Source organism: Oenanthe melanoleuca, chromosome 3, assembly GCF_029582105.1.
Source record: "Oenanthe melanoleuca isolate GR-GAL-2019-014 chromosome 3, OMel1.0, whole genome shotgun sequence".
NCBI lineage: Eukaryota > Metazoa > Chordata > Aves > Passeriformes > Muscicapidae > Oenanthe > Oenanthe melanoleuca.
Window position 1 is genome coordinate 2943198 of NC_079336.1, and position 25096 is coordinate 2968293.

The 25096-nt window shown below is 44.5% G+C and overlaps 1 protein-coding gene, 1 long non-coding RNA gene and 1 pseudogene across 2 annotated transcripts; 2 read left to right on the plus strand and 1 right to left on the minus strand.

Moving 5' to 3' along the window:
• Positions 1–1056: 1056 nt before the first annotated feature.
• Positions 1057–10245, minus strand: LOC130251884 (gallinacin-8-like). Its single transcript, XM_056488898.1, has 5 exons — positions 10230–10245; positions 8294–8397; positions 4513–4603; positions 3664–3797; positions 1057–1557 (listed from the first exon to the last, which is right to left on the minus strand). The coding sequence occupies exons 1-5, from the start codon at positions 10243–10245 to the stop codon at positions 1549–1551; spliced, it is 354 nt and encodes a 117-aa protein (XP_056344873.1). The 3' UTR covers positions 1057–1548.
• LOC130251560 (uncharacterized) lies at positions 5434–7119 on the plus strand. Its single transcript, XR_008840180.1, has 2 exons — positions 5434–5807; positions 6449–7119. It is a non-coding gene; the product is annotated as an uncharacterized LOC130251560 (long non-coding RNA).
• Positions 10246–15414: 5169 nt separating the features above from the next.
• On the plus strand, positions 15415–18059 carry LOC130251164 (gallinacin-2-like; annotated as a pseudogene).
• The last annotated feature ends 7037 nt before the right edge of the window (positions 18060–25096 follow it).

Genomic DNA, 25096 nt, shown 5'->3' on the forward strand with positions numbered 1-25096 from the left:
AAGCAAGTTCTTGTGAAACCGTGTTGCTGGTACTTGCTCATGTATGTCAGGGTGGCTTTTGTTGTTTTTATTGTCTATAAAATCAGCCTGTAAATGAATTTTATTTAACTGCATTAAGCCTATGTGTCATCAAGTCCTGTTAAATCACCCTGTGTTGCAATGATTTGATCAGAAACATTTATGTTAGAGCCCATTCCAGCTGCCACTCCAGCCCAGAGCTGGGATTCAGGAGACAGGCTCACTCCTCTGCTCCTCTCCAGGGCTGCATCTGCCAGCCCAAAATTTGAAATATTTGAAATACAGAGAAACCCCATGGGGGCAGAAAGGCTTGAAACTGCATGAGCACACTCACAAGATTCTGCTATTCTGTCTCTATTTAGTGTAGACCAGTATCACATCCATGGAATTTAATTTCTCTGGGTCCTAAACTGGTCAAACAGTTTTTCCCTGTGCTGCTCTGTCGGGAGGCAGTGGGCTGTGTGTCCATCAGCCTGGATTCTCATCACCAAGACTCATCCTCTCCTCCCCTTCCCCATCCCTAACATCCTACATGAAAAGCCCACAAGGATTTGGGACAAGGGGTGACTCACAATGTCCATGCTCCCCATGCCAGGAGCTGCTGGATGGCTCCAGGGTTCCACTGCTGCTCCACTTGATCAGTTTGTGCCTAATCACACTGGGTTTGGAGAGCCACAGAATCATGGAATGGTTTGGAGAGCCACAGGATCATGGAATGGTTTGGAGAGCCACAGGATCATGGAATGGTTGGCTGGGAAAGAACCTTAAAGCCCATCTAGTTCCACCCCAGCCATGGGCAGGGACACTGCCCCAGGTTGTTCCAAGTCCCATCCAGCTCGCCTTGAAGTTATTCTTGATCAAATTAATAATGATTAGGACAAGGACATATTCCTGTCACCACGTGGGTTTGTTTTCCTCCCCTTTTCTTGGAGAGGTTTACCACATCTCACACTGATTCAAAAACACACAGCAAGAGAATTCCTCACAGGGATAAGGAGATTGTTCTCACAAGGATAAGGAGGTTATACCTGACAGGGATAAGATCTACCACAGCAAGTTTATTGAAATTTATTGTGATGTGCAGACTATGAAATACAAACACCTTAGCTGAGCATTCTGGCATTACTCACATTATTGATGATTCCAAAAGGAAAATAAAATAATAATAATAATAAAAGAATAGCTGTTCTGAGGGACAAAGGAAGAACTTTACATCCTCTCACAGGCACAGACTCCTGCAGCTCATGACCTCTCTGGGACAGATGTTAACACAATAAAATTTCAGCAGCAAAACATCATTAAAAATGAAAAATATTGGTCCTTTCTATGAGGTTCAAGAATTGCTTTGGAGTTTCTTCAGGTCATTAGGGCTGTTTGTGGAGGGGTTTGTTCTTTTTCTGTTGTTTGTGTTGTGGCATGTACAAGTATTTCTCAAATGCATATTGCTCAGAATTCCAGATTTTCCAGTGGGATGATGCATTCCTTAAGTGCCAGAAACTCTGGTTAGCCCATCTGAGGTGTCAGTGGTCACTAATCATACTGCAAAATAAAGGGAAGAAACTTTCAGATTTTGTACTTACAACAAGAAAAGGAATGAAATAAAATGCACAGAAGGGATTGAATGAGCACCAAGGGCTGATATGCCTGAATCCAGCTCTTCAGGATATTCACAGTCCTGCTGCTGCTCAATTTTAATCATTAATTGCTTCTCTATTTTAATTAATAATGAATTGACCACACTCTGTACCTGAAGCTTCCTACTCCTCTTGGAATTTCTGTACGGAAAAGAGATTCTGCTGCTCATGTTTTGGTTTTAGCATCTCTTGCTATTGAACAAAGTTTAATTAAGAGACTCCAGAAAGTGTCTGCAGCATTTTACAGGGAAAAGGAGAAACAGAAAGTGAAATATTAGAATCAGTGGAGGCAGAGTGTAAATATCATGGGATATTTGTTACTGCACTTTCATATTGGAATAAAAATATGGGGAAAACTTTAGGATTCCAGTAAGGAATTTGAGGGGAAAAAGAATAAATTAAGCAGAGTATTAAGGAATTACTTTGATTTTAAGGGACCTAAAAGAACATCTGGTTCCAACTCCCTACCATGGGCTGGGACACCTTTCACAAAACCAAATAATCTGATTTTGTCTAGAAGAGGAAATTTATGGAACAGGAAAAAAAGACCTGTGAGAACAACATGACTTTCAGGCTGTTCTGACTGTGGGACCAGGCAGCCTTAGCAAGGTGGAACATGCAGGTTTCCTGTGAATCTGACCCAAAAATCCCAAGTCTCAGCACAGTGTGCACATCAAGAGTTGTCTCCTTTGAAGCCAGCACCACTCATCATGAGCAGCTTGAACAGCTAATGGGAACAGCAGGAAAAAAAATTCATTTCTGGCTAATTAATCCTCTCTGCCAAAGAGATTTCACTGTGATCCTTCCCACAAGGCACTTGAGCTGCATCATTAATGGTACAGAGGGAAGCAGTGAGGAAATCCTCAGGAAATCCTGTATCTGAGTGCTGGAAGAATTTTTCATCTAAAGGCAGACTGGATGTACAAAAATGAGTCATAAATGAGTAATAAACCCCAAGAAATCCCTGGGAATGCTCAAAGCCAGGTTGGATAGGGATTGGAGCAACTGGATCTTGTTGAAGGTGTTCATGATAATGGAGGTGGAATTGATGACCTTGAAAGGTGTATTTCAATCCAAGCCCTTCCAATTTTCCATCTGAAGGTCAGATTGCATGTACAAAAATGAGTCAAAAAACCCAAGAAATCCCTGGAAATGTCTAAAGCCAGGTAGAACAGGGGCATGGAGCACCTGGATCTTGTTGAAGGTGTCCATGATAATGGAGGTGGAATTGATGACCTTGAAAGGCACCTTCTAATCCAAGCCCTTCCAATTTTCCATCTAAAGGACAGACTGGATGTACAAAAATGAGTCATAAATGAGTAATAAACCCAAAGAAATCCCTGGAAATGTCCAAGGCCAGGTTGGACAGGGATTGGAGCAACTGGATCTTTGATTATGGGGATGGAATAGATGACCTTGAAATGCACCTTCTAATCCAAGCCATTCCAATTTCCCATCTGAAGGGCAGATTGGATTTACAAAAATGGGTCAAAAAACCCAAGAAATCCCTGGAAATGTCCAAAGCCAGGTAGAACAGGGGCATGGAGCACCTGGATGTTGTTGAAGGTGTCCATGATAATGGAGGTGGGATAGATGAACTTGAAAGGCCCCTTCCAACACAAGCCCTTCTAATTTGCTATCTAAAGGACAGACTGGATGTGCAAAAATGTGTCATAAATGAGTAATAAGCCCAAAGAAATCACTGGAAATGTCCAAAGCCAGGTTGGACAAGGCTTGGAGCAACTGGATCTTGGATTATGGGGGTAGAATAGATGACCTTGAAATGCAACTTCTAATCCAAGCCATTCCAATTTCCCATCTGAAGGGCAGATTGGATTTACAAAAATGGGTCAAAAAAACCAAAAAATCGCTGGAAATGTCCAAAGCCAGGTTGAACAGGGGCACAGAGCACCTGGATCTTGGATTATGGGGGTGGAATTGATGACCTTGAAAGGCCCCTTCCATCCCAAGCCCTTCTGTGGGTGTGTGATCCATCACATCCTGGACTCACCACGGTCCTACAGCAGGGAATTCCCTGCTGGCAGCGTCCAAAGGGTCTCGTGTGGGGTGGGGGGCAGTGGTGGCTGGAACAGACCCCCCCAGCCTGTCTGCACTGCACCTCAGTGTTGGGGGCACGCAGGAAGCCTGGGCAGAATAATTAAAAAAAACAACGCAGAGTCATGATTTGTCTTCCCAAAGAAGACCAAGAACAATCCAGGTTACAGCATGGCAGCAGTGTTGAAGTTTACCTGCAGGCTGGCCACTTCCACACCATTAAATTCCTTTATTTTCCAAACTGGGAGGGTTCAGTGCATCCAATGGACCCATTTGATATCTGGTCACTGCTAAAAACGTGCCCAACACACTGGCAGCACTTTGGCCATAGGCAAAAGGGACTAAACCCATTTCTATTTCTATTTCTATTTCTATTTCTATTTCTATTTCTATTTCTATTTCTATTTCTATTTCTATTTCTATTTCTATTTATTTATTTCTATTTCTATTTCTAAATCTATTTTATTTCTATGTCTATTTGTACTTATTCCTATTCCCATTCTCATTCCTATTCCCATTCCCATTCCCATTCCTATTCCTATTCCTATTCCTATTCCTATTCCTATTCCCATTCCCATTCCTATTCCTATTCCTATTCCTATTCCTATTCCTATTCCTAGTCCTAGTCCTATTCCTATTCCTATTCCTATTCCTATTCCTATTCCTATTCCTATTCCTATTCCCATTCCCATTCCTATTCTTCCTATTCTTCTTATTTCACTTTTTATTTCTATTCTTATTTCTATTTTTTTTCCATACTCACAATTTTCCCTCTGCATTTCCTTAGAGTTTATTTAACTCTTACCTGAAGTGCCCTGGAGCATTAGGAGGAGAACTGCAAAGAAAAGGGAAAAGATCTTCATGTCCAAATTCAGTGCCACCAAATACAACAGATGCTATGAAAAAAAAAACCAAAAAGAAGTCATGCATTTAACCTGCATTTGTCATCACCCAGTACAAACACTATTAATGACAAATTAGCTGCAATTTTTAATAAAAAATTGACATATATATGCAGTAAATACTCTAGAATGAATCCATAGAAATAACAGTTTTTAAGGAAAGATAAATTTGAAAACATATTGCATAAGATTGATAAAATGTATTTATGACTATAAATACAGTTATTAATTTTTTAATTTGAGCAACTCTGCTGAGTCTGGCTGGGATGGAGTCTACTTTAATCATGGCAGCCCATGCAGTGCAGTGCTTCATGTTCAAAGCAAGTTACTTAATGACTGAAATATCCATATTATTCAATTAATAACCTAAGTCTTTCCAATTGCTTGGAAAATAAACACTCCAAAGCTCTAATTACTCAAATAATGGCAATTTTTTTAGCTTACAGGCTAGTAATTACTCCTTGAAATATCTTTACAGAAAATCTAAGGAGCCATCTATCCATCCTGAATTGTCTCTCCACCATCATTTCTCACTGCAGATTCCAGCTACATTTGGAAAATAATACCGACTAATTTAATAATTAGAAACATCTTTAAGTACAATAATCAGCCAAATGCATTACTGAAATACCAATCACTGCCAATTTCAGATATTCATGGGGATTTAATTAAGATGCAATAGTCTACACCTTGGATTATTAATTTCTGTTTAGTGGAGCAACAAATCTTACAAAAAATGATGTGTTTTTCTCCTTTTTGTTTGGAATCAGTGTGAAAAATGCACCTTTATTTCACCCAAGAGGACCTGAGGAGAGGGATCCTACCTGGTTCCACTGCAGGGGATCTTCACAGAGTGCTGGCCCACCCCAGAACTGCTGTTTTTATACATTTTGTGGTGACAGAGCTGCCACAGACCAGCTGGCCAAGGCCATGGATCTGCCACAGCAATTCCCAGCAGCTGGAATGTCACTTCCCAGCAGCTGCTGGGGGCAGTGACCTCTCGTGAGCTCCCTCCCCTTTCCCTGGAACATGAGCTGGCTCGTCCCAAAAACACCTCACACGGGACACACAGGTTGGGATCCAGGGGGGTCCCACCCCTGCAGGGCTGTCTCTGGAGCCTGGAGATGCATCCACAGCCCTGGAACACCTGAACTGGGGAAGCTCAGGTTTTGCAATGAGGCTCCTGAGTGAAATACAGGTGAGAGCCCTCTGTGTTCAGAGAATCCCAGAATGGTTTGGGTTGGAAGGGACCTTAAAACTCATCCCATTTCATCTCCTGCCATGGGCAGGGACACCTTCCACTGTCCCAGGTTGCTCCAAGCCCTGTCCAGCCCAGTCTTGGACACTTCCAGGGATCCAGGGGCAGCCACAGCTTCTCTGGGCACCCTGTGCCCTCCCAGGGAACAATTCCTTCCCAAATCCCATCCATCCCTGCCCTCTTTCAACTTAAAGCCATTCCCTGTGTCCTGTCCCTCCATCCTTGTCCCCAGTCCCTCTCCAGCTCTCCTGGAGCCCCTTCAGGCTCTGCAAGGGGCTCTGAGCTCTCCCTGGATCCTTCTCTTCTCCAGGTGAGCACCCCCAGCTCTCCCAGCCTGGCTCCAGCCCTTGGAGCAGCTCCATGGTTTCCTCTGGAATCTCTCCAGCAGCTCCATGTCCTTATGCTGGGGACTCCAGGTGGGATGTCACAAGAGCAGATTTCCCTTCCTTGTCCTGCTGGTCACTCTTTCACTCTCATGGTTTTGCCACATCTGTGTTCTGCTTGTCCCACAGAAAATAATTACGTTTGAGTAATTAATTCCAGGGAAACACCCACATGCACACAGCCTTTTCTGCTTCCAGGTGGCCAAAGGAAAAAACTTTCACAAAAACATTTTGGTCAAATTTCTGCCCTCAGAGGATCTGGACTAAAGAAACTGATGGCAGCCCTGGTTTAACCTGAGCCCTGAAGGCACCTGTGAGCCCAGATTTTGTGTTTTCATTGTCATACCACCAAGAGACCAGGGAAAAACCCCAAATTCCTGTACTTCAAAGAGCATTCACCTACCCAGGTCTCTCCCAGAAGGTGGCAATGAAGAGCTAATGCTGAAATTCCCCTCCAGCAACCTTCTTCAGTGAAGAGTACAGAAATTATTCTGACAGCAGGGTTTTATGGACTTTTCCCCTTAATTATACTGATGTCTTTTGATTCCCAGGGCTGATATGTGAGTGGATGATGTTTTCTGACAGGGCAGAGCCCCCCCTGCTCTGCAGTTTGCTGAGGATTCCTCTGATGGACAAGAAACCAGTCACTGCTCTCAAAATTGTACTGACAGGACTCGAGGAAATGGAATGGAGCTGAGTTGGGGGAGCTTTAGGTTGGATATCAGGAAAAGTTCTTCACTCAGAGGGTGGCTGGGCACTGAACAGGCTCCCCAGAAAAAGACAGCTACTTAAAATCCCATTCCTGTATAATTTAATTGGAAGAATATGTATATTTGCTGTATAATATGGAAGAGCATTTGTTTCGATGATTTTGATTTTGATTTTGTTCTTTAAAAAAACCCACAAAACTTTAAATAACTCAAGTGATGAAATGTACAGAAGGAGAAATAGACACTGTGAATATTAAATGTATAAATGAGTTTTTAGAGCTTTGGACTAACCTTCTGAAAAGGAGGTTAAAATAGGATAAAATTATTCTTTCTTCCTGTTTTTTTTCCACTTTGTCCTTGTGCCACCTGCCCAAAGTGGAACAAAAGAGATCCAAGCTCAAATATCAGGGTTTGGAGAAGATCATTAACTAATTAATTTAACTAATTAATTTTATTTGTTCTTATGATTGATGGTAAACTTCCTTTAAATATTTAAATACTGTAATTTATACATTATTTTAATTCCAACATACTGTTATTGACTCAAAGCATTTTTTTTTGGCCACTCATGATACATTTAATCCATTTCTTGGCAGGTAAACTCATGCAATTAAAGAATGAATATTACAAATCAATTAATATTGCATCCTGAAAGAATTTTGACCACTAAATGTCTTACTGAGTTCCCTTTTCCTGATGTACTGCAAAGGACATTGTGTGGAGCCCCCAAAATTATGTTCTCCAAGCATAAATACATATTTGTATGCCTGTGCATATAATCTATAAATAATCAAAGAGAAACAAAGGCCAAATTTACTCAACTAGTTCCTGTTTTATCTTTGCTGAAGAACATGCAAATAGAGAAGAATAATCCAGATATTCTAACCTGTGATTTTCTCAAGAATAGTCAGGATATTAATTTCAGTAATTGTTTATTTAAACATTTAAACATAGAGAAATTCTATAATGATATTTCTTACTCTCCTGTTTATTTCCCTCCTAGCCAATCCACACTAACATAGATATATTTATATACAAAATATTGTTAAAATGAGTATGTGGAAGGACTCCTCTAAATCCCAGTTGGTTTTTTATCAGTCAGCACACCACAGACTTTGTTCCCAGTGAACATGCAGGTCTCAGTTCCTTTGCCCACACTTAGATAAATGCTGCCTGAGATGTCCCTGTGTCCCATCCCTCCTCCCTGGCTTGCTCTCCTCTCTGCTGACCCTTTCCCTCCAGCCCCAGGAGGAGATCTCAGCCAGCCCTAAATCACTCTAGAGTGGTGTGAAAGCCACTGTGTGTCCATGTGTCACCTCATCTTACCTGTGACCATGGATGTCCCCAGACACCTGCAGCAGTGAGGATCCTTCACCTTCTCTCTGCCATCCTCTTCCTCCAGCGTCCTCTGTGCAAGTGACAGGAAGGATGACAGACCTTTGGTACCATTGCCCAACGTTTGTCCTCACAGCACCTCCACACCTGGCAAAACCTGGCATGAAATCCACGTGGGAACAGCCCTGCTGTCCATGCACTGACCTTGGAAACTGTCCCAACCTGACCTGCCAAACCCTGCCTGGAATCCCACCTGCTGCTGGGTGTTTTCAGCAGTGAGCTGCTGCTCCCTTTGGGAATTGCACCCTTCCCACAACAAAGAACCCCCCAGCTCAGGGAAAGAACAAGCAAACAGGGTTTGCCTCCAAACACCTGGAAATATGAGGATAAAAATGCTGCTTGGAGAGCCAGAGAAGAAACTGAGATTTGCATCTCTAAAGCATCAGTAGTATTTATCTGTGCTTCCCTGGCTGCTGTAAAGCCATGATTTATCCCATGAGGAGTTGGCCCATCTGGGAACAAACACTGGATTTCTCTAACCTGAAGGTGCACATCTGAGCTGATTTTTCATTCAGGACACTCTTCAATCTTGAGGAATATATTCCCTGCACTGGGATTCCTTAAAATCCACATAGATTTCCACAGCCCACTCCTGTCCTCTCCCTTATGTCATTTTGAGATCCCTCCTAGGCATCAAGGCTTCCTATATATACAGAAGATTTTAAAGCACCACAGCAGTCACCAGGAGAAGCTGGTGACATCACCAGTGATTATTTTTCAGGGAAGGAGAGGAAATTCTTCCTTGTGAGGGTGGTGAGGCCCTGGCACAGGGTGCTCAGAGAAGCTGTGGCTGCCTCTGGATCCCTGGAAGTGTCCAAGGCTGGGATGGACAGGGCTCTGAGCAACCTGGGGCAGTGGGAGGTCTCCCTGTCATGGCAGGAGGTTGGAAGTAGATGGTCTTTAATGTCCAGTCCAACTCAAATCATTCTGTGCCTCTGATTTTCTAAAATCAAAACCATCTTTTAGGGGTAAAAAGAAAGGGGAAAGGCAGATAATTTACCTTTTTTTTGGCCTGTTTTCTTCTAGGATTCTGGTTTGACAGAAAAATATTCCTTGGCTTGGCATTTTTGCTGGCTACTTGTATACATGTCAGAGATTCAGGTTTCATTCAGGTGTGAGGTCACCATGATGCTAGCAGGACTTTGGTTATTATCATGTTCACAGAAGGCAAACCTGATATCCAAGAAGACATCTTTAAGGTCCCTTCCAGCCCAAACCATTCTGGGATTCTACAGCTAAGGAGCCCTCAGGAACAGAAGCAGCACTCTGCATGTTCCAGGTATTTCACATCAGCCTGTGGTCTAACGTGCATTACACAAACTTGGATGGTCTAAGATGGGTTGCACAAAGACCAGGGGCTCTGTGGTGAAAGCAGACTCAAAGTGGGCCTTCCTTTCTCATTGGATAAAACAAATTACAGGCTGGAAAAGTTGGTTTTTTTGTTCATTGGCCAATGACTGCGTTGGCTCATCCCCAACCCTTTATAGGGGTGTTTGGGTCTGGTGAGAACAGGAGAGCAGGAGCAGTGATCCTCCACCTTCTCCTCAGGTAACTCTGCCTGGTTCTGGAGAGCCACCCTCACCTCTCCAATTTATAAACCTCTTTTCCTTTCATCAGTCTCAAGTCTCTGCTTTGATTAACCCCTTCCCTCTGTTTACTCCAGCAAGTGCCTGCTGTGTGTGCATGGTCTGTAGAACCATGGTTGGCTCCTTGCAGGGCTTCCAGGAGATGCTGGGTTTGCTGATCTCAAAAATGAACAGAGACCTGAGAACCTTCCCTTGAGACATCAGAGACAAAAATGTCTGTGTTACTCCAGAAACAGATTCCCAGTCACCACTGCAGCTGAGCTTTGCATTTTGAGCCACATATCTCACCTGAATGCAGTAACATTTTGAATGAGTTGCTACCTTAATTAAATTGAAAAGATAGATGTCTTTTTTTTTTCCTAAGAATTAAGATTTGACTCATTCTCTGAACTCTTTGTGAACTTAAATATGTGGAAGGGGGAAAATTTGTGAGCCTATGCTGGTACCAGAGTAACCTACCTGATGCTGATAAGATCTGGGATATTTTTTTTTCACTGCAGTAAAACCCAGATTAAAAGAAGAAAAGAAAAAAAAAGGAAAAGAAAATCAGCACAAACACCACAGAACCTCAGAATAACTTTGGTTTTCAGCTAATCCAGGAGTTTCTAGTCTGAATCTGCACTTAAAGTGGTACTAATTAGGTCAGGTTGTATAGAGATTAACTCCTTGTAATTGCTAATATCTCCAAAGATGAGGTTTTCACTCTGTCTCTTGTCCAAGTTCACTGGACAAAGATTTTGGCTTTGGTGTCTGCAGGCACATTTTTAAAGCAGTTCCTTGTCTCCTGGTCAGGAGGGAATCCTCTGTCCAGTGTTGTCCAACCTTGTGCAGGTAAAGAATTCCCATCCCATCTGTGGCCATGAGGATCCTTCACATGCTCCTCGTTGTCCTCTTCCTGATGCTCCAAGGGGCTGCAGGTAAGGAGAGGAGGGAGTAAAGAAGAAGGCTGTATTCACTTTTGATCTCTTTCATGGAAAACGACTCTTCTCTTTGTGCTGTGCAGGACAAGTGTTTCCTAGGCTGGATAATTCCTGCTCGATCCAAAACGGACGCTGCTTCCCAGGGATTTGTCGCCGCCCCTATTACTGGATTGGAACGTGTAGCAATGGATTTTCTTGCTGCAGAAGGTGAGTAGAAATGCTGTGGGAATTATCTTTTCTCTAGAGCAACACCTTAGAGGCACAGCTCCTGCCACCTGTCTCATTTCTCTGGTGCCAAACCTGCTGGCATAGAGGTGGAATTCACATCCCACGGCAGCTCTGCTCTGCTGTCGTGAGATAAGCAGAACATCTCTGCAGAAAACCTACAGGTGGGTAGCTGAGACTCTCTCTTCTTCATGCAGGGGGTGGAGCAGCTGAAGAGTCTCTGGATTAGCCTTGGAAATCCTTCCTGCTTCTGCTGAATGGCTCTGGGAATCACCCTGACCCCATGGCTGCTGGTGGCACCAGTTCCTGCTGCGATGAAAAGCAGTCACAACCTTCCCTTGCAGTGAAGCAAACACCACAAAAAAAAAGGCAACACTGTGGAAAATATTTCTTTCCTCTCCTTTAATAAAATCAGTTATGGTGGCATTCATGTGGTTGAACCTTGGGTGATTCTTTGTGGGGAAGGAGGGAAACATTTTCACAGTGAGGATGGAGATGCCCTGGCCACAGAGCAGCTGTGGCTGCCCCTGGATCCCTGGAAGTGTCCAAGGCCAAGCTGAACAGGGCTTGGAACAACCTGGGATAATGGAAGGTGTCCCTGCCCATGGCAGGGGGTTGAGGTGATTTTTAAGATCCCTTCCAACCCAAACCATTCTGGGATTCTACAAATAATGAGCCCTCAGCACCAAAAGGAGCAGTCATTGCAGAGTCAAAGTGGACCTTCCTTTCCCATTGCAAGAAACAAAATACAGGCTGGAATCTGTGCCTCTGTCTCTTTTTCCTTGCCCTCATGGCCTAGCAGTGTAGATAAAGCAAAGACACCTCCAGATATTTCCTTTAGAGGGCCTGGAGGCATCTGAGAAATTTTGCTTCTGACTGGACCTTATGCAAAGGAAAACTGGGAACATTTTGAATCATACCAGCAACACAAAGCAGAAAAAAAAAAAAAAAGGAAAGAGAGTAAAAAATTATATTCTGAAGAGTTATGGATGTTCAGCATAGTGATTTTGTTATTATCCCTTCAAAAGCAGTTGCTGAACAGTCACACAACATTGCCCAGTAGAATATGTTACCAAACTCAGATGTTTGGACTCCTAATGACTTTCTGGGTGGATTTGAGAGGTGACAACATATTTTAAAAACCCCACTAAGAGCAAATTGTGGCTCTTTGAGAGGCACAGCTGCCACTTATGTAGTTCTGCAGAAGTAGTGCTCATGGCTCTTATTCCAAAACACCTCCTCCTGCAAAATTTCTGGATTTCTTCTATCCCTACTGTTACTTCTATGTTTTATTTCTAACAATCTTATTGCAAATATCTATTGAAACTCCATATAACAGTCTCTCTCCATTATCCATAAAGGAAAAGAAGTGAAAATTGTTTGTACTTTGATATTTCCTTTTAGGAATATTTGAAATTTGGTGAGATTACTCCTGCCATTTTTCTCTAGAAAATTTGATTCGGTTTACAAAAGTTCTTTGAATTTAAGAAACTTTGGGATACCTGGCCTGTGCCAAGGAGCTTTGATCACACCCACATCACTGCCAGTCTCGTTGTGGTTCTCAAAAAAGAAAAGGGACTCTGCCCTTGTGCCCCAGTACCCTTAATTACCTGTCAGGTCAAAAGATAGAGCCAGAATTGTTCATACAGATGTTAATCACATCATTTACTCAAGATAACTGCATATTCATTAAAATATTGAGCTTGATTAAATAAACTTTGTGTACAGTTTGAAGCACTTTAATTAGGGATAACCCTACAGAAAGACGTCCCTAATATTTCCTTTTTAATTTTCAAGAGAAAACTGCTAGGAGCAGAGTTTGTGGTTCTCCTTTTTGCTCCTAATTGCCTCATCCTCTGTGCTAGATACAAACTCCTAAGATGGAGATAAGATCCTCCTTCTTCTCTGGAAGGTGATCTTGGTAAAATTACTCAAATATCTTGATTTTAAAAGGGTGAAAGGAATTTTTTCTCCAGACACTTTGCAGCCTCCCATGAGGATATTTCCCTTTGGAGTATATCCCACCTGCATCAGGCACAGCAGGTCCTCAGCACTGAATTATTACACAAAATGCTGACCCACCATAATAATCAAAAGCATCTGATTGTCTTTAGCTCAGAAGAACAGGAGTTGCAGATGGGGATGGAAAGATTGTCCACCCTAAGAGCCACAGCCCAAAATCGGGCTGAGTTCTGCCACAGGTGCTCCAACCTTCCTCTGCTTCTTCTTTCCCCTTGTCCAGGCAGAGGTTTCTTGATGGCCTGGATGGGACTGTGACCATGTGAAATTTATATTAAACAGGGCCAAGGATGCTCAGTGTTACAGCCAAGCCCTTGACAGTACTTGCACATAGGATCTTACAGACAATAAAAAATAACTATGCACCTTTGTTTCATTGAGGAATTGGGTTGGGTAAGAGAAACAGTTGGCAAGTTAACCACAAACACTTGGCAAGAGGTGAAGCAACTGCAACTTTTGTAATTTTATTCCCTCTGTTTTTCAGTTTTATGGCCAGATGTTGGCAGACATACCAGAAATTCAATTACCACTTTTTTCCTATTGCAGAAACAGTTCACATACAAAATTATCTAGAGAATAAAAAGCTGTATCAGGGTATGCTTGTAAGGGAAATAGTGGCAGTAGTTTTCATTAGCAGTAGTAGGGTTTCAATAATAGTAGTTGTATTTTCACATGCATATAGATAATTTCTGTACACTTCTGTGTGCCTGTGTACTTGCACAGGGCTCTGAGCTGGTTCTGGGCTGACCTGATCTAGTTGAAGATGTTGCAGAGAGCTTTGACTTATTCACCTTTCAAAAATCCCTTCCAATTCAGATTATTCTATGGTTCTACTTAAGAACTTAATATCAAAATAATGAAAAAATTCTACATGAGTAGAAGGTAAACGAGTCAGAAATGAAAATATTTCAGTTTAATTTTGATACTAAAGGTTCTGTAAGACATGGTGTCATTTGCAAAGGTCTTGGTCAATTAGAAACACCAATCATTCAAATTAGCTAATGTGTCATTACCTATTACAACACACTTCACATATCATGTTAAAATACTGAATAAACAATATTTGTTTGTTGACTGGAGGGGAGTTTAAAGTAAAATATGACCTGAAAAAGCATTTACTATCTTAGAATGATAGAAACATAGCATGGGTTGGATTCTAAGGGACCTTAAAGACTGTTTCATTCCAACTTTCCCAGTGTAGACAGAGACACCTTCCACTATCTCAGGCTGCTCCAAGCTCCATCCAGCCTGGTTTTGAATATTTTCAGGGATGGAGAAAATACAGCTTCTCTGGGAAACCTGTGCCAGGGCCTCACCACCCTTGCAGGGAAGAATTTCTTCTTAACATCTAATGCAAACCTGCCTTTTGTCAGTTTAAAACCATTTCCCCTTGTCTTGCCACTATCTGCCCATGTAAAAAGTCCCTCTCCCTCCTTTTTATAACACCCTTTTAGATACTAAGATGGAGTTTAAGGTCTCCCTGGAGCCTTCTCTTTTCCACGCTGGACTCCCCCAGCTCTCTCCACCTCTTTACAGGAGAAGTGCTCCATCCATGCAGAATTTGGGTGCTGCATCCCATGGCAGAAGGAGCAGGGGTCAGCAGCTGGCAGGCTGAGAGCAGACAAGCAAAAACTGAATGCTCATCTAAGGCATAATGTGGTTTTGGAATGATCAACTGAAGGCCCTCTGTGGAAGACAAAATTATCAAAAAATTAACCAGAGTCCTGGGAAAAAAGCTCAAGCAGAAGTCTTGGGGCCTGAGGGTCTAAAGATATGCTCTAGCACTGAATTTACCTAAATTTACATATTTCCCATCAGCTGGAAGGGTGTCCAGGGACATAACCATGATGTATTCCCCTTATTTCAGTACATTTTTTTTCATTCAGGCATCTTCAGTGGCCACTGGCCAGGAAGTTTGTTTTTAGTTCCATACATCCATTCTGTGTTCTTATATTCTGTATTTATGGAACAGAAAATTAACTGGGCTTGCAGGGAGCACACAGATGCTTTGTACTGCAGGGTTTTAAGTTGCTCCTAAGCAGGGACAGCTCAACCTCCATCCCAAGATGTTTGACACATACCACGGTGGGTTAACGTTTCTTACACAAACTGGAGTGTCACAACAGGTATTGCATGAAAAATGTGGGATTTTCCAGGAAAAAGCTTAAACAGATCCAGAGAGAAACTCTATTTTATCATTGGGAAATGAAAAGCAGCTGGTTTCTGGTTGGATTAGATACCACCAGGAAAAAAAAAAAAAAAAAAAAAAAAAAAAGAGCAATTTTTGGATTGGTTCAATGAATTGCTGAGAAGAGAAAGTACTTGTCAGTCTCTTTTGGGAGTCACCTTATAAAGGAGCATCCCAGTCCCAAAGCCAAAGTCTTCAGGAGGGAAGGGACCACCAGCAAGTCTTGCTTGGCTTCAGGGCTCACCTGATACCTGGTAAGTCTCAGTTCTTTGCTTTCAATGTCAGCTTTTGCTTTTTTCCACAAAAACCCAACTCCAAAACAAACCCCCCAAACCTCTGCTCTATTAACTTTAATTTGTATGCAACTGAAAAAGGTAAACCCTAAGATTTTGGAAAATTGGATATGTTGAATAATTAGTTCAAATATATGCTAATACCTAGAATGCTTTAATAAAAATTCTCTGCTTCCTAAGTCCTAGGAAAAATCAATATTTGATTGGTTCCACTTTAGAGAGGTCTGTGGTCCAGAGAAATTGATGACCTCTCAGCAGAAATCTACATGTCCATATATTTCCATTAAATATATAGCCTTGGAATATAAACATATTATACATAGTTATGCAATATTTTCATAATGCATAGTAGGTATAGAATTATATATTATTTATATATAAATACATAGTATAAATACATATTTTATATATTGTGATTTTTATTTATATCTCTGTGTTAAAACCCTTATTTCATTTTCAGAATTTTTCACTTTGCCTCCTTATTTCTCCTGATATTTTCAAATCTATACAAACTTCTAATACTAACTTTGAAACAGTTTTGGGTCACTCTTTATCAATTCTGTTCTCAACAACAGCACATTTCAGCACAATCTCATTTCCCTTCCTTGCTTGAGAAACCATAATTTGTGACAGATCAGAACATTCCTAATGCCAGGATATGAAATTGCCACTTCTTTATCCATAAGCACCTTTCTAGTCTATCTTATCCTATAAAGCTAATTAATAATAATAACTCTTGCAATGAAGGTATGACGTTTGCTTTTAAAATTTTATTTTCAAATAGGAATTTTTTTGATTGTACACTTCCATTCTAGAACTGCTGCCTGTAGACCAAGACTAGAGATGTTGATAAACTGATAAATTTAAACATGGGTAAATTTAAACATTACAAAATGAAAGTGGGCTTTTTTTTTTTCCTGAAGTTTGTAATTTTTACAGCATTATCACCTAATTTTGCTTTATGTTGTTTATTTACTAGACAAAATCACTTAGCTAAAAATAAAGTTATGGAAGTATCAAAGACCAGGCTGGATGGGACTTGGTCCAATGAAGGTGTCTTAGCCCTGGGGGTTGGAACAAGAAGAGCTTCAAGGCTTCTTCCAATCCAAACCATTCTGGGATTCCATGATTCTGTTCTGGCTAAGGACTATTTTTGCAAAATGGAAAAGAAATCTGAGTTACCAAACTATTAAAGTAACTTAATGATCTCATGTTCTGAAAACATTTTGCCCCACACAATTGTCAGGATTTCCTATGGGTTTTACTGATTATTTTTGAAAGCTTGAAGATAAAATTAATAGAAATGTAATTTATATTAGCACAGTGTTTGTGCAGTCCTGTCTGTCTTACACCTTTCTTGGTCCTTTTCCCAACAGTGCCACAGCAAATCCTCAGCCATGAAGATCCTTTACCTTCTCTTTTCTCTCCTCTTCTTGGCACTCCAGGTTTCTCCAGGTAAGATGGGAAAGAGATGCTAGAAGGGGGTTTTGTGCACCTGGAGAAAAATTCCCAATACACTTTAACCACTTCTGTTGCAAATTGCTAGAAGCCAGTCTGGAATTAATCAAGAGGGAAGGAAACATTCTGTTCTTGTTGCAGGTTTGTCTTCACCCCAGAGGGATATGATTTTCTGTAGAGGAGGGAGCTGTCACTTTGGAGCATGCCCCTTCCACCTGGTTAAAGTTGGAAGTTGCTTTGGGTTCCGCTCCTGCTGCAAACCGTGAGTTTGGCGTTCACCAAGGCTCATCTGCAGGATGAGCAGAGAAATAGAAAATATTTTGCCTGTCTCCTAAACCCTGGGGTATTCCTGAATATATAAATTAGGTATAAAGGGAAAAAAACAAAAACTACTATGCCATGAGGACAGTCAAGTGGTTCTGTGTTGACTCAAGTGTTGCATGTTTCCAAGAAACATTTGGACAATGCTCTCAGAGGTGAGGTTTCTGTTGTAAAATTTATTGGAAAATTAAATTATCATATGAAAAACAGCCTTCTATTTTCAATCAGTAATGAATGCACTCATCCCAGAATCCAGGGATACCAATTTAATTCCCTGCTTCTCCTGAAACAATACTCTCCTGTATGGTATGGTTGCATAGAGCTGTCCCAACATGATAACAAACAACATGAATTATTTTGGGATGAATTTGTGTCCAGGAGGAAAACAAAGCATGGCCTGAGATTGAGTAGGGAGGAAATATAAGCAGAAAGAAAATCTGATTTTTTTTTTTTTTTTTTATTTGTGCAGGCCATGGAACCTAAGAAATGTTGATGAGCCATTCATTGAAGAGCAATGAAAATTTCTTCTAAGCCTACAAATTTGCTTGGAATCTCCTGACTCCTAAACCCACTGGATCCTGCTGCAGAGCCTCACACTCCTTTCATTGCCAATGCAAAAGGCTTTATGATATAGAGCAAATCCAAATGTGTTCTACATTGCTTCCCCTCCTTCTAAATAAATTGTTATTGCTTAGCATTGGTCACTGAAACATGCACTGAAACTTGGGTCATGATCCTGGCTGGGGTTTAACACACAAACCCCAGAGGGCAACAACTTATGGTGCAAACTGCTCCTTAATGAGAGTTTTTCTGAGCCACACAGCTCTGCAGGTCTGCACAGACCTTAACCTACAAGTGCCAAGAGAAAGGCAGGCTAAAACAGCTCAGCTTCCCTTTGTGGCAATGTGTTCAGATGCCAAAATCCCTTATTTCTTACTGTGCAGAAATATTTTCTTGGGAAAACAGGAATGGTTAAAACCCCTCATTCCCCACCTGAGGCCCTGTAACCCTCCTTGCCAGAGATCTGCTGGGAGCTGTGCTGCTGCACACCCCATCCCGCCACATCATCCCACAGGGAGGGACTCCCTTGCCTTCATGAGCACTTGGGGACACCCCAAGGAGACTTTTGTGGACCTTAGAGGAAAACAGATCTCCCAGGGGAACTGTGCAGGTGCCCCTCAAGGTGACATCACACAGGGGTCTGTGAATCAGAAGGGTGACCTGGGTCACCCTGCAGAGGGGGAGCTGGGGGTGTTTTGGCGCCCAACGTGGGGCTCGAACCCATGACCCTGAGATTAAGAGTCTCATGCTCGCCAAAATTTGTCCTGGTTTGAAGGACAGGTGTCTGCCAATAAAGCAAAAGCTTCTCTTTCAAATGGAGAATGTAAACCCCTTCCCTACAAATTATTACTATAATTTTGAAATGAAGGGGCTCTCAGGCAGAGATATGGGAATTAGGAATAACAGTTCTTTACTAGGAAAATTAAAATAGAAATGCAGTATTACAAAGAACAATCCCAAACCCTGCCAGAGTCAGAATCCAAGCTGACACCCGTCAGTCAGTCAGGGTGTTGGCACAGTCCCATTCAATGGTGGCTGCATCCTCCTGCAGGGGCAGATGTGGTTCAGCTGGAGCAGTGCTCCTGGAGAAGGTGCAGTTTCCTCTGAAGCTCCAGGGATGATGTGCAAAGGTCCAGTTTTCCTCTGGAATCCAGTGGAAAGACAGTATCTTTCTGTCTAAAAATCTCAGTTTTTATGTAGGTAGGAAAGGCTTGGCTGCTCCCCCTGGCTGGAGCATGTCCCAATGGGACGATACAATTTTATCAGTCATACACTGGGACTCAATGGGCCAGAGCAGATGATATCTTCCTGAAGGGAGGATGGGTTATGAAATGATAAAGATGATTGCCCCAGCTGGTTTAAAGATGGCCCATTAGCAGATAATATGTGCCAGGAGATCAGGGTCACTGTCCCACCCGGCTTCAACAGATGGTGACAGAATACATATTGCTGGCCACATCAACCCAACACAGGATGTTGTCCTCTCCACCCACCTGGACACAACTGGAGGTCAGAATGACTTTCCTCTGCTAAGGCTGACCTCACCACCTCTGGAAAATGCCTCCATGATCATGATCCATGAACATGTGTGTTCATAACGAGTGGCTCTGGTTCTACTGGTAAAGACTTCTCTATCCAAGGATGCCACCCTGGCCAATTCCAAATTTCCAGCTGGGTATGAAGCATTTGGCAGAGATGCTAGGCTGTTCCATCCTGTTTCACTGAGTAATTTCATCCACTGTTCACTTCCTTTGAAGATGTCCCTATCCTGCACCTGGCCTTCTCCAAAACACATGACAACATTAATGAAATATTTCAGATTTGTCTCAGCGTGAAGGCTTGGCAGCAAAACTCTGCTCAGTGATGGAATTACAAAGCAGAAGGCTCAAAAGAGTTTTTAATTTTCTGCCTTACTCAAAAAGTAGACTCATACATACCAAAACATAAACTGAGTTATTTGGGGCTGTCCAGCCTGGGGAAGAGAAGGAGTTGGGGAGACCTCAGAGTCCCATCCAGTGCCTCTAGGAGATCCAAGAGAGCTGGAGAGGGACTTGGCTGCAGGGCCTGGAGTAACAGGACAAGGGAGAATGCCTTCAAACTGACAGAGGACAGGGTTACACTGGATATTAGGAAAAAATTATTGGCTCTGTGGATGGTGAGGTTACCCACAGGAGATGTGGCCACCCCTGGATCACTGGAAATCTCCAAGGCCAAGCTGGATGGGGTTTGGAGCACTTTAGAATAGTGGAAGGTGTCCCTGCCCATGGCAGGGGGTGGAAAGAGACGATCTTTGCAATCCCTTCAAACCGAATCCATTCCAGACATTATTCTGTGAGTCTGTGCAAGAAAGATTCTGCTCCCCCAGGACTGCACATGTCCCTGGTGCCTGCACCCACCAGTTCCTGCGCCCATCCCAAGGGTTTCCCAGCTGGCCCCACAGCCCGTTGCTGCTCTGCCAGGGGTGTCACAAGAGGTGTTGCATGGGCACAACGGTGCCATTGATTGCAACAGCCCCAGGAGGCACCTCAGCCTCTGTCCCTGCAGCAGGGAGGGACCAGGGGCAGCCCCAGCACCCCACACACATGGGGCACCCCTGGCTTGGCCCAGGGCACTTGTGCCAGCAGTGGAAAGGGTCTGTCCCACCCCCTGGAAACAGGACAAAACCAGCCTCTTTGGGGCACAGGGACACTCCCCGAGCTGGACTCTTCACACCAGCGATTCCAGCTTGGTTTGTTACACACCAGTTCTGCCTTGCTCTGCTCTGAACCAACACCTTTCTCAGGTAGGTCACTGGGGAGTCACTTCCAGCCCACCAAGATACTTCCTTGCCCTCTTGTTTCTTGAACAGGGATGAGGAGTGGGTTTGCTGGGAATCCTAGAAATAATCTGGAATTAGGAATAGACACTCCCAAGTGAGCTGGGAAGACTTTCCAGACTTCAGAGGATTGTGCAGACTGTTTGGGTAACCAGCTTTGGGCTGGCTGGGGGGATGGAGAGCATTGGATCAGACTTCATTCAGCTTGCCATCTCCAGGCACAAAGATCCCCCCAAATCCCTGACCCTGCTCTGGTTCTTGTCCCCTGTGCAGCCTCGAGAAGACCCAGGACAGGCAGCTGCCATGAGGATCCTCTATCTGCTCCTGCCCTTGCTGCTCCTGGTGCTGCCCAGTGCTGCAGGTGAGAGGGACACAGGGACAGGGCTGAGGTGGGAACCCCCTGCACTGGGGCTTTCCAGCTCCTGGTAAGCAACCACAATTCTCAGGTGTTTATAACATTTGGGAGGGATTTGCTGTGAGGAAGGTCTGGGCAGCTGAGGATGCAGCTCAGCAGCTCCTGTAGCTCATGCTGGCCTTTCCCTCTGTCCACATGCACACATTGCTGTAGGAGAAATGAACTCTGACTGGAGAGTTTAAGATGTTGGGCATAGTGCTCAGTTCCCATACAAGACTGGGACTCAGTGCCAGCACCTGGTCCTCTGGAACCAGATCCATTCCTTACATTTATGCCACACTCACTTTGATCTCTTTCCTTTTTGTGCAGGATCTGCCTTGGGTCCGACAAATAAGAAACAATGTCAGCGAGAAAAGGGATATTGCTCACTTCTGAATTGCTCTTTCCCCTATGGCATCGCGGGAAAATGTTCCCGGTTTTACTTTTGCTGCAAAAAGTAAGTTTTGGAATTACAAAAGCTGCTGTCAGGGCAGAAGGTGTTTAAGGAACCCTGAGTAGATAAAGGCTCAGCTCCCTTCAGGCTCCAAGGCAGAGCTGAGGAGAGGGAAGGGAAGGTGCTTGGAGCTGCCCTGAGAGTGGGGCTGCAGCTGCCCCAGGTCAGCCAGGGCCACCCCAGTCTGCTCCAGTCCCCAGGGCCTCATTCAGCCTCTGCAGAAGATTTGCCCAAGGCAAAAGAGAGGGAAACATTCCCTGTGCTTGGGCAGTACTGAGGACATGATCCAGGTGTTGCTGCATCTGCACAGAGCTGCAGCCAGGGCTGCCAGCACTGACACAGCCCAGCTCCAACCTGCCTGCACTAAGGGCTGCACCTCCCTGCAGGCAGAGAAAGCTACAATGGGTGATGTGCTTTTTTCCTTTCTTTCTGCAGAATTTGGGGTTGAAACCCTGAAATTCCTGCGAAGAGCATCCCACTGGCTTCTGTCTCCTGGCCCCATGTGCTGCTGTCCCCTGCCCTCCCTGCCTGTGCCGTGCCCAGCTGGGGTGACAGCAGCAGTGGCAGCTGCTCCTGCTGGCTGCTGCTGGGCTGGAGCCCTGTGCTGCCAGCCCCGCTGTCTTTGGGGCAGGGGCTGCTTTTCCCGGCTTCAATAAAGACTTGGAGCACTTTGGCATTGCAGGGCTGGGCCGTGTGTGCGTGTCCTGCTGCTGCAGGGGCTGTGCCTGCTGCCTCTGGGGGTGGCACTGCCTTGGTGGCAGCACCAGGCCCTGGGCATGGTGCTGGGGCTGAGCAGCGCCTGTGTCCCTGGGGATGCTCCTGCCTGGCCCAGATTTGGGGACTTGGCTGAGCCTGGCACTGCCTGCTGGGCTGGGCTGGCTGGGTGCCTGTGCTGGAGCTGCCCTGGCAATTCTCCCTCTGGGGGAACAGAAACATTGTGCTGGTGGTTACAGTCCTAGGTATGTTCTTTTCTCAGGACCCTACTCCCCTGTCAGAAAGACATGGACTAGGATCTCTGGACACAGTGGCAAATCCTCATCCCTAAAACAGCCACAGCTTTGTTACAAGGTCCCAGCTCCATGCCCAGCTGCAAAACCTGCAGCATATCCCAGTCCTTATAGGGATGTGGTTTGGATTATGTCATGGAAGATGGCATAGACATAGAGAGAACTCACACATGATTCATGAGCTTGATAGGGATAAAATAAATTAATGAAGCAAAAGTTTTGCTTTTTCGTCTTTTTTCTGCATTATGTCTGTGTGGAATATTCAGAATGCACAGCACAGCTCACTTAAATCCTCCATTTTCCCATACATTCAATTCATTATTATCTTTCCTGCTGCTCCTTGCAGCATCAGGAGGGGGAGAGCACAGAGGCCAGGCTGGAGTCACCAGTAGCCCAAAAGTTCCTGTTCCCCTTTCTCCCTTGCACCAGAGAAAAGGAGGCTTCAGTTTTCTCTTGTGACACCTCTCAGAAGGATTCCTAACCCAGGGTCTTGTGTCATCCTGCCTTGTGCAATGACTTGGAGGTGCTGTGGTTTGCTGGACACATCCAGGGACTCAGGGACACATCCAGGGACATGGGGACACATCCAGGGTCACACACAGACCCTGCTCACTGGAAACCAGCACCAACCTGCTGCTCTGGAACAGAGTGGAACCTTTTCTCAGTCCCTTCAAAAAACCCTCCCAGTAAAGCTCACCATCAGTAATGTGTGCAGGTGCTGCCTCTGCTTCTGCCGAGCGTGCAGAATCCATCTCCCACATTTTTTATGATTGTCACCTTGTCACTGTGACTTCACATCTCAGGGTTATGAAGCAGAAAATGTTGAGATGCCACATTCCACTGCCAAATCCCCAGCAGCTCAGCTTAGTTTGTAGGGACCAGATTGTTCTGCAGAACACCTGGAGAGGAAGCTGCTAAATTTGGCATATGGTGCAGAGCCTCCTGCCTGGCAAGGACTGTCACTTCTCCCAGTGGCATGGCTGGCATAGAACTCACTGGATCCAGAAGTGATGGCTGCATCCAGCTTGGATTTATTCACCTTGGCATTAGAAGGAGACACAGTTTAGTTGTGTCATGTTTACAGAATTTACCATTTGTGCTGGTGTTGCTCTCACTTTATGAGAAGAGCCATGAGAGACAACTCTGTTTATCCTCCTGAAATGTCAGGTGCAAAGATCATCTTGTCTAATAAAATATCCTTGGAGTGTCTAAATTTGTTTTCCATATTCTGTGAGTTTTTGCACATCCCATCCCAATTGATTATTCAATCAGAGGAGAAGCAATATAGGAAAAGGATAGGAGAAGGGGGAATGGTTTCACACAGACAGTGTGCAGGGTTGGAAAGGATATTGGGATGAAATCCTTCCCTGTGAGGGTGGAAAGGCTCTGACACAGGTTCCCCAGAGAAGCTGTCGTTGTTGCACTCCTGCAATTGCTCAAGGCCAGGTTGGATGAGTCTGGGAGCAACTAAGGATAGTGGAAGGTGCCCCAGCCCACAGGAGGTTGTGGAAAGAAATGAACTTTGAGGTCTGTTCCAACCCAAACCATTGTAGAGGTGATATTGTGAAAGAAGGATTCTGCTCCCCCCAGGACTGCACTGGTGCCTGTGCCTGCACCCACCAGTTCCTGTGCCCATCCCAAGGGTTTCCCAGCTGGCCCCACAGCCCGTTGCTGCTGTGCCATGGGTGTCACAAGAGGTGTTGCATGGGCACAACGGTGCCATTGATTGCAACAGCCCCAGGAGGCACCTCAGCCTCTGCCCCTGCAGCAGGGAGGGACCAGGGGCAGCCCCAGCACCCCACACACATGGGGCACCCCTGGCTTGGCCCAGGGCTCTTGTGCCAGCAGCAACTGGGGTCTGTCCCACCCACCAGCACTGCTATAAATCCAGCCTGTTTGGGGCACAGCAGCATTCCCTGGCCCCAGGGGCATCTGCACACAGCCATTCCTCTTGGGTTTGTTGCTGAGCACCCAGACCTTCTCCAGGTGAGTGTGGGGTGAGTGTGGAATCCTGCTCGCTCAGGGTCCTGCATGTCCCCATTGCCTTGGTGTCCCTCTGCAGACCTGTGAAGCCCCAGGAGAACCAGCAGCCATGAAGATCCTGTTCCTGCTCTTCCCCCTGATCCTCCTGTTGGTCCAGGGTGCTGCAGGTGAGAGGGGAAGAGGGGAAAGGGGGGAAAGTGTGAGCACACTGCAGTGGGAATTCAATGTCCCTGGAAGTGACTGTGTGTTTGTGGGAGTGATGAGTAGGTAACAGAGGATTGAGATCAAAGGGGTTTCTCAAGTGAGTTCCCAACTGGACAATGATTTAGGGTGGGGAAATCCCATGGAGAGAGAATCCTGGCTTGATCTGTAGGTGAGCATGGGGTTTGCTTTCAGGCTCCAAGCCTGCACCCAGCTGTTCCTCTATGGGACTCTCTGTGTGTTCTCCTGCCCTGCACAGGGATGGCAGAGAGCCCCAGGGGTGTTTGGATGGTGGCATTTCCTGGGGCACAGAGGT

Coding starts and splice junctions, on each gene's coding strand:
- LOC130251884 (XM_056488898.1), bottom strand. Junction 4,604..8,293: donor GGTGTCTGGGGACATCCATG/GTCACAGGTAAG, acceptor TTTTTTTCATAG/CATCTGTTGTATTTGGTGGC. Junction 3,798..4,512: donor AATGCTCCAGGGCACTTCAG/GTAAGAGTTAAA, acceptor TATTCTGCCCAG/GCTTCCTGCGTGCCCCCAAC.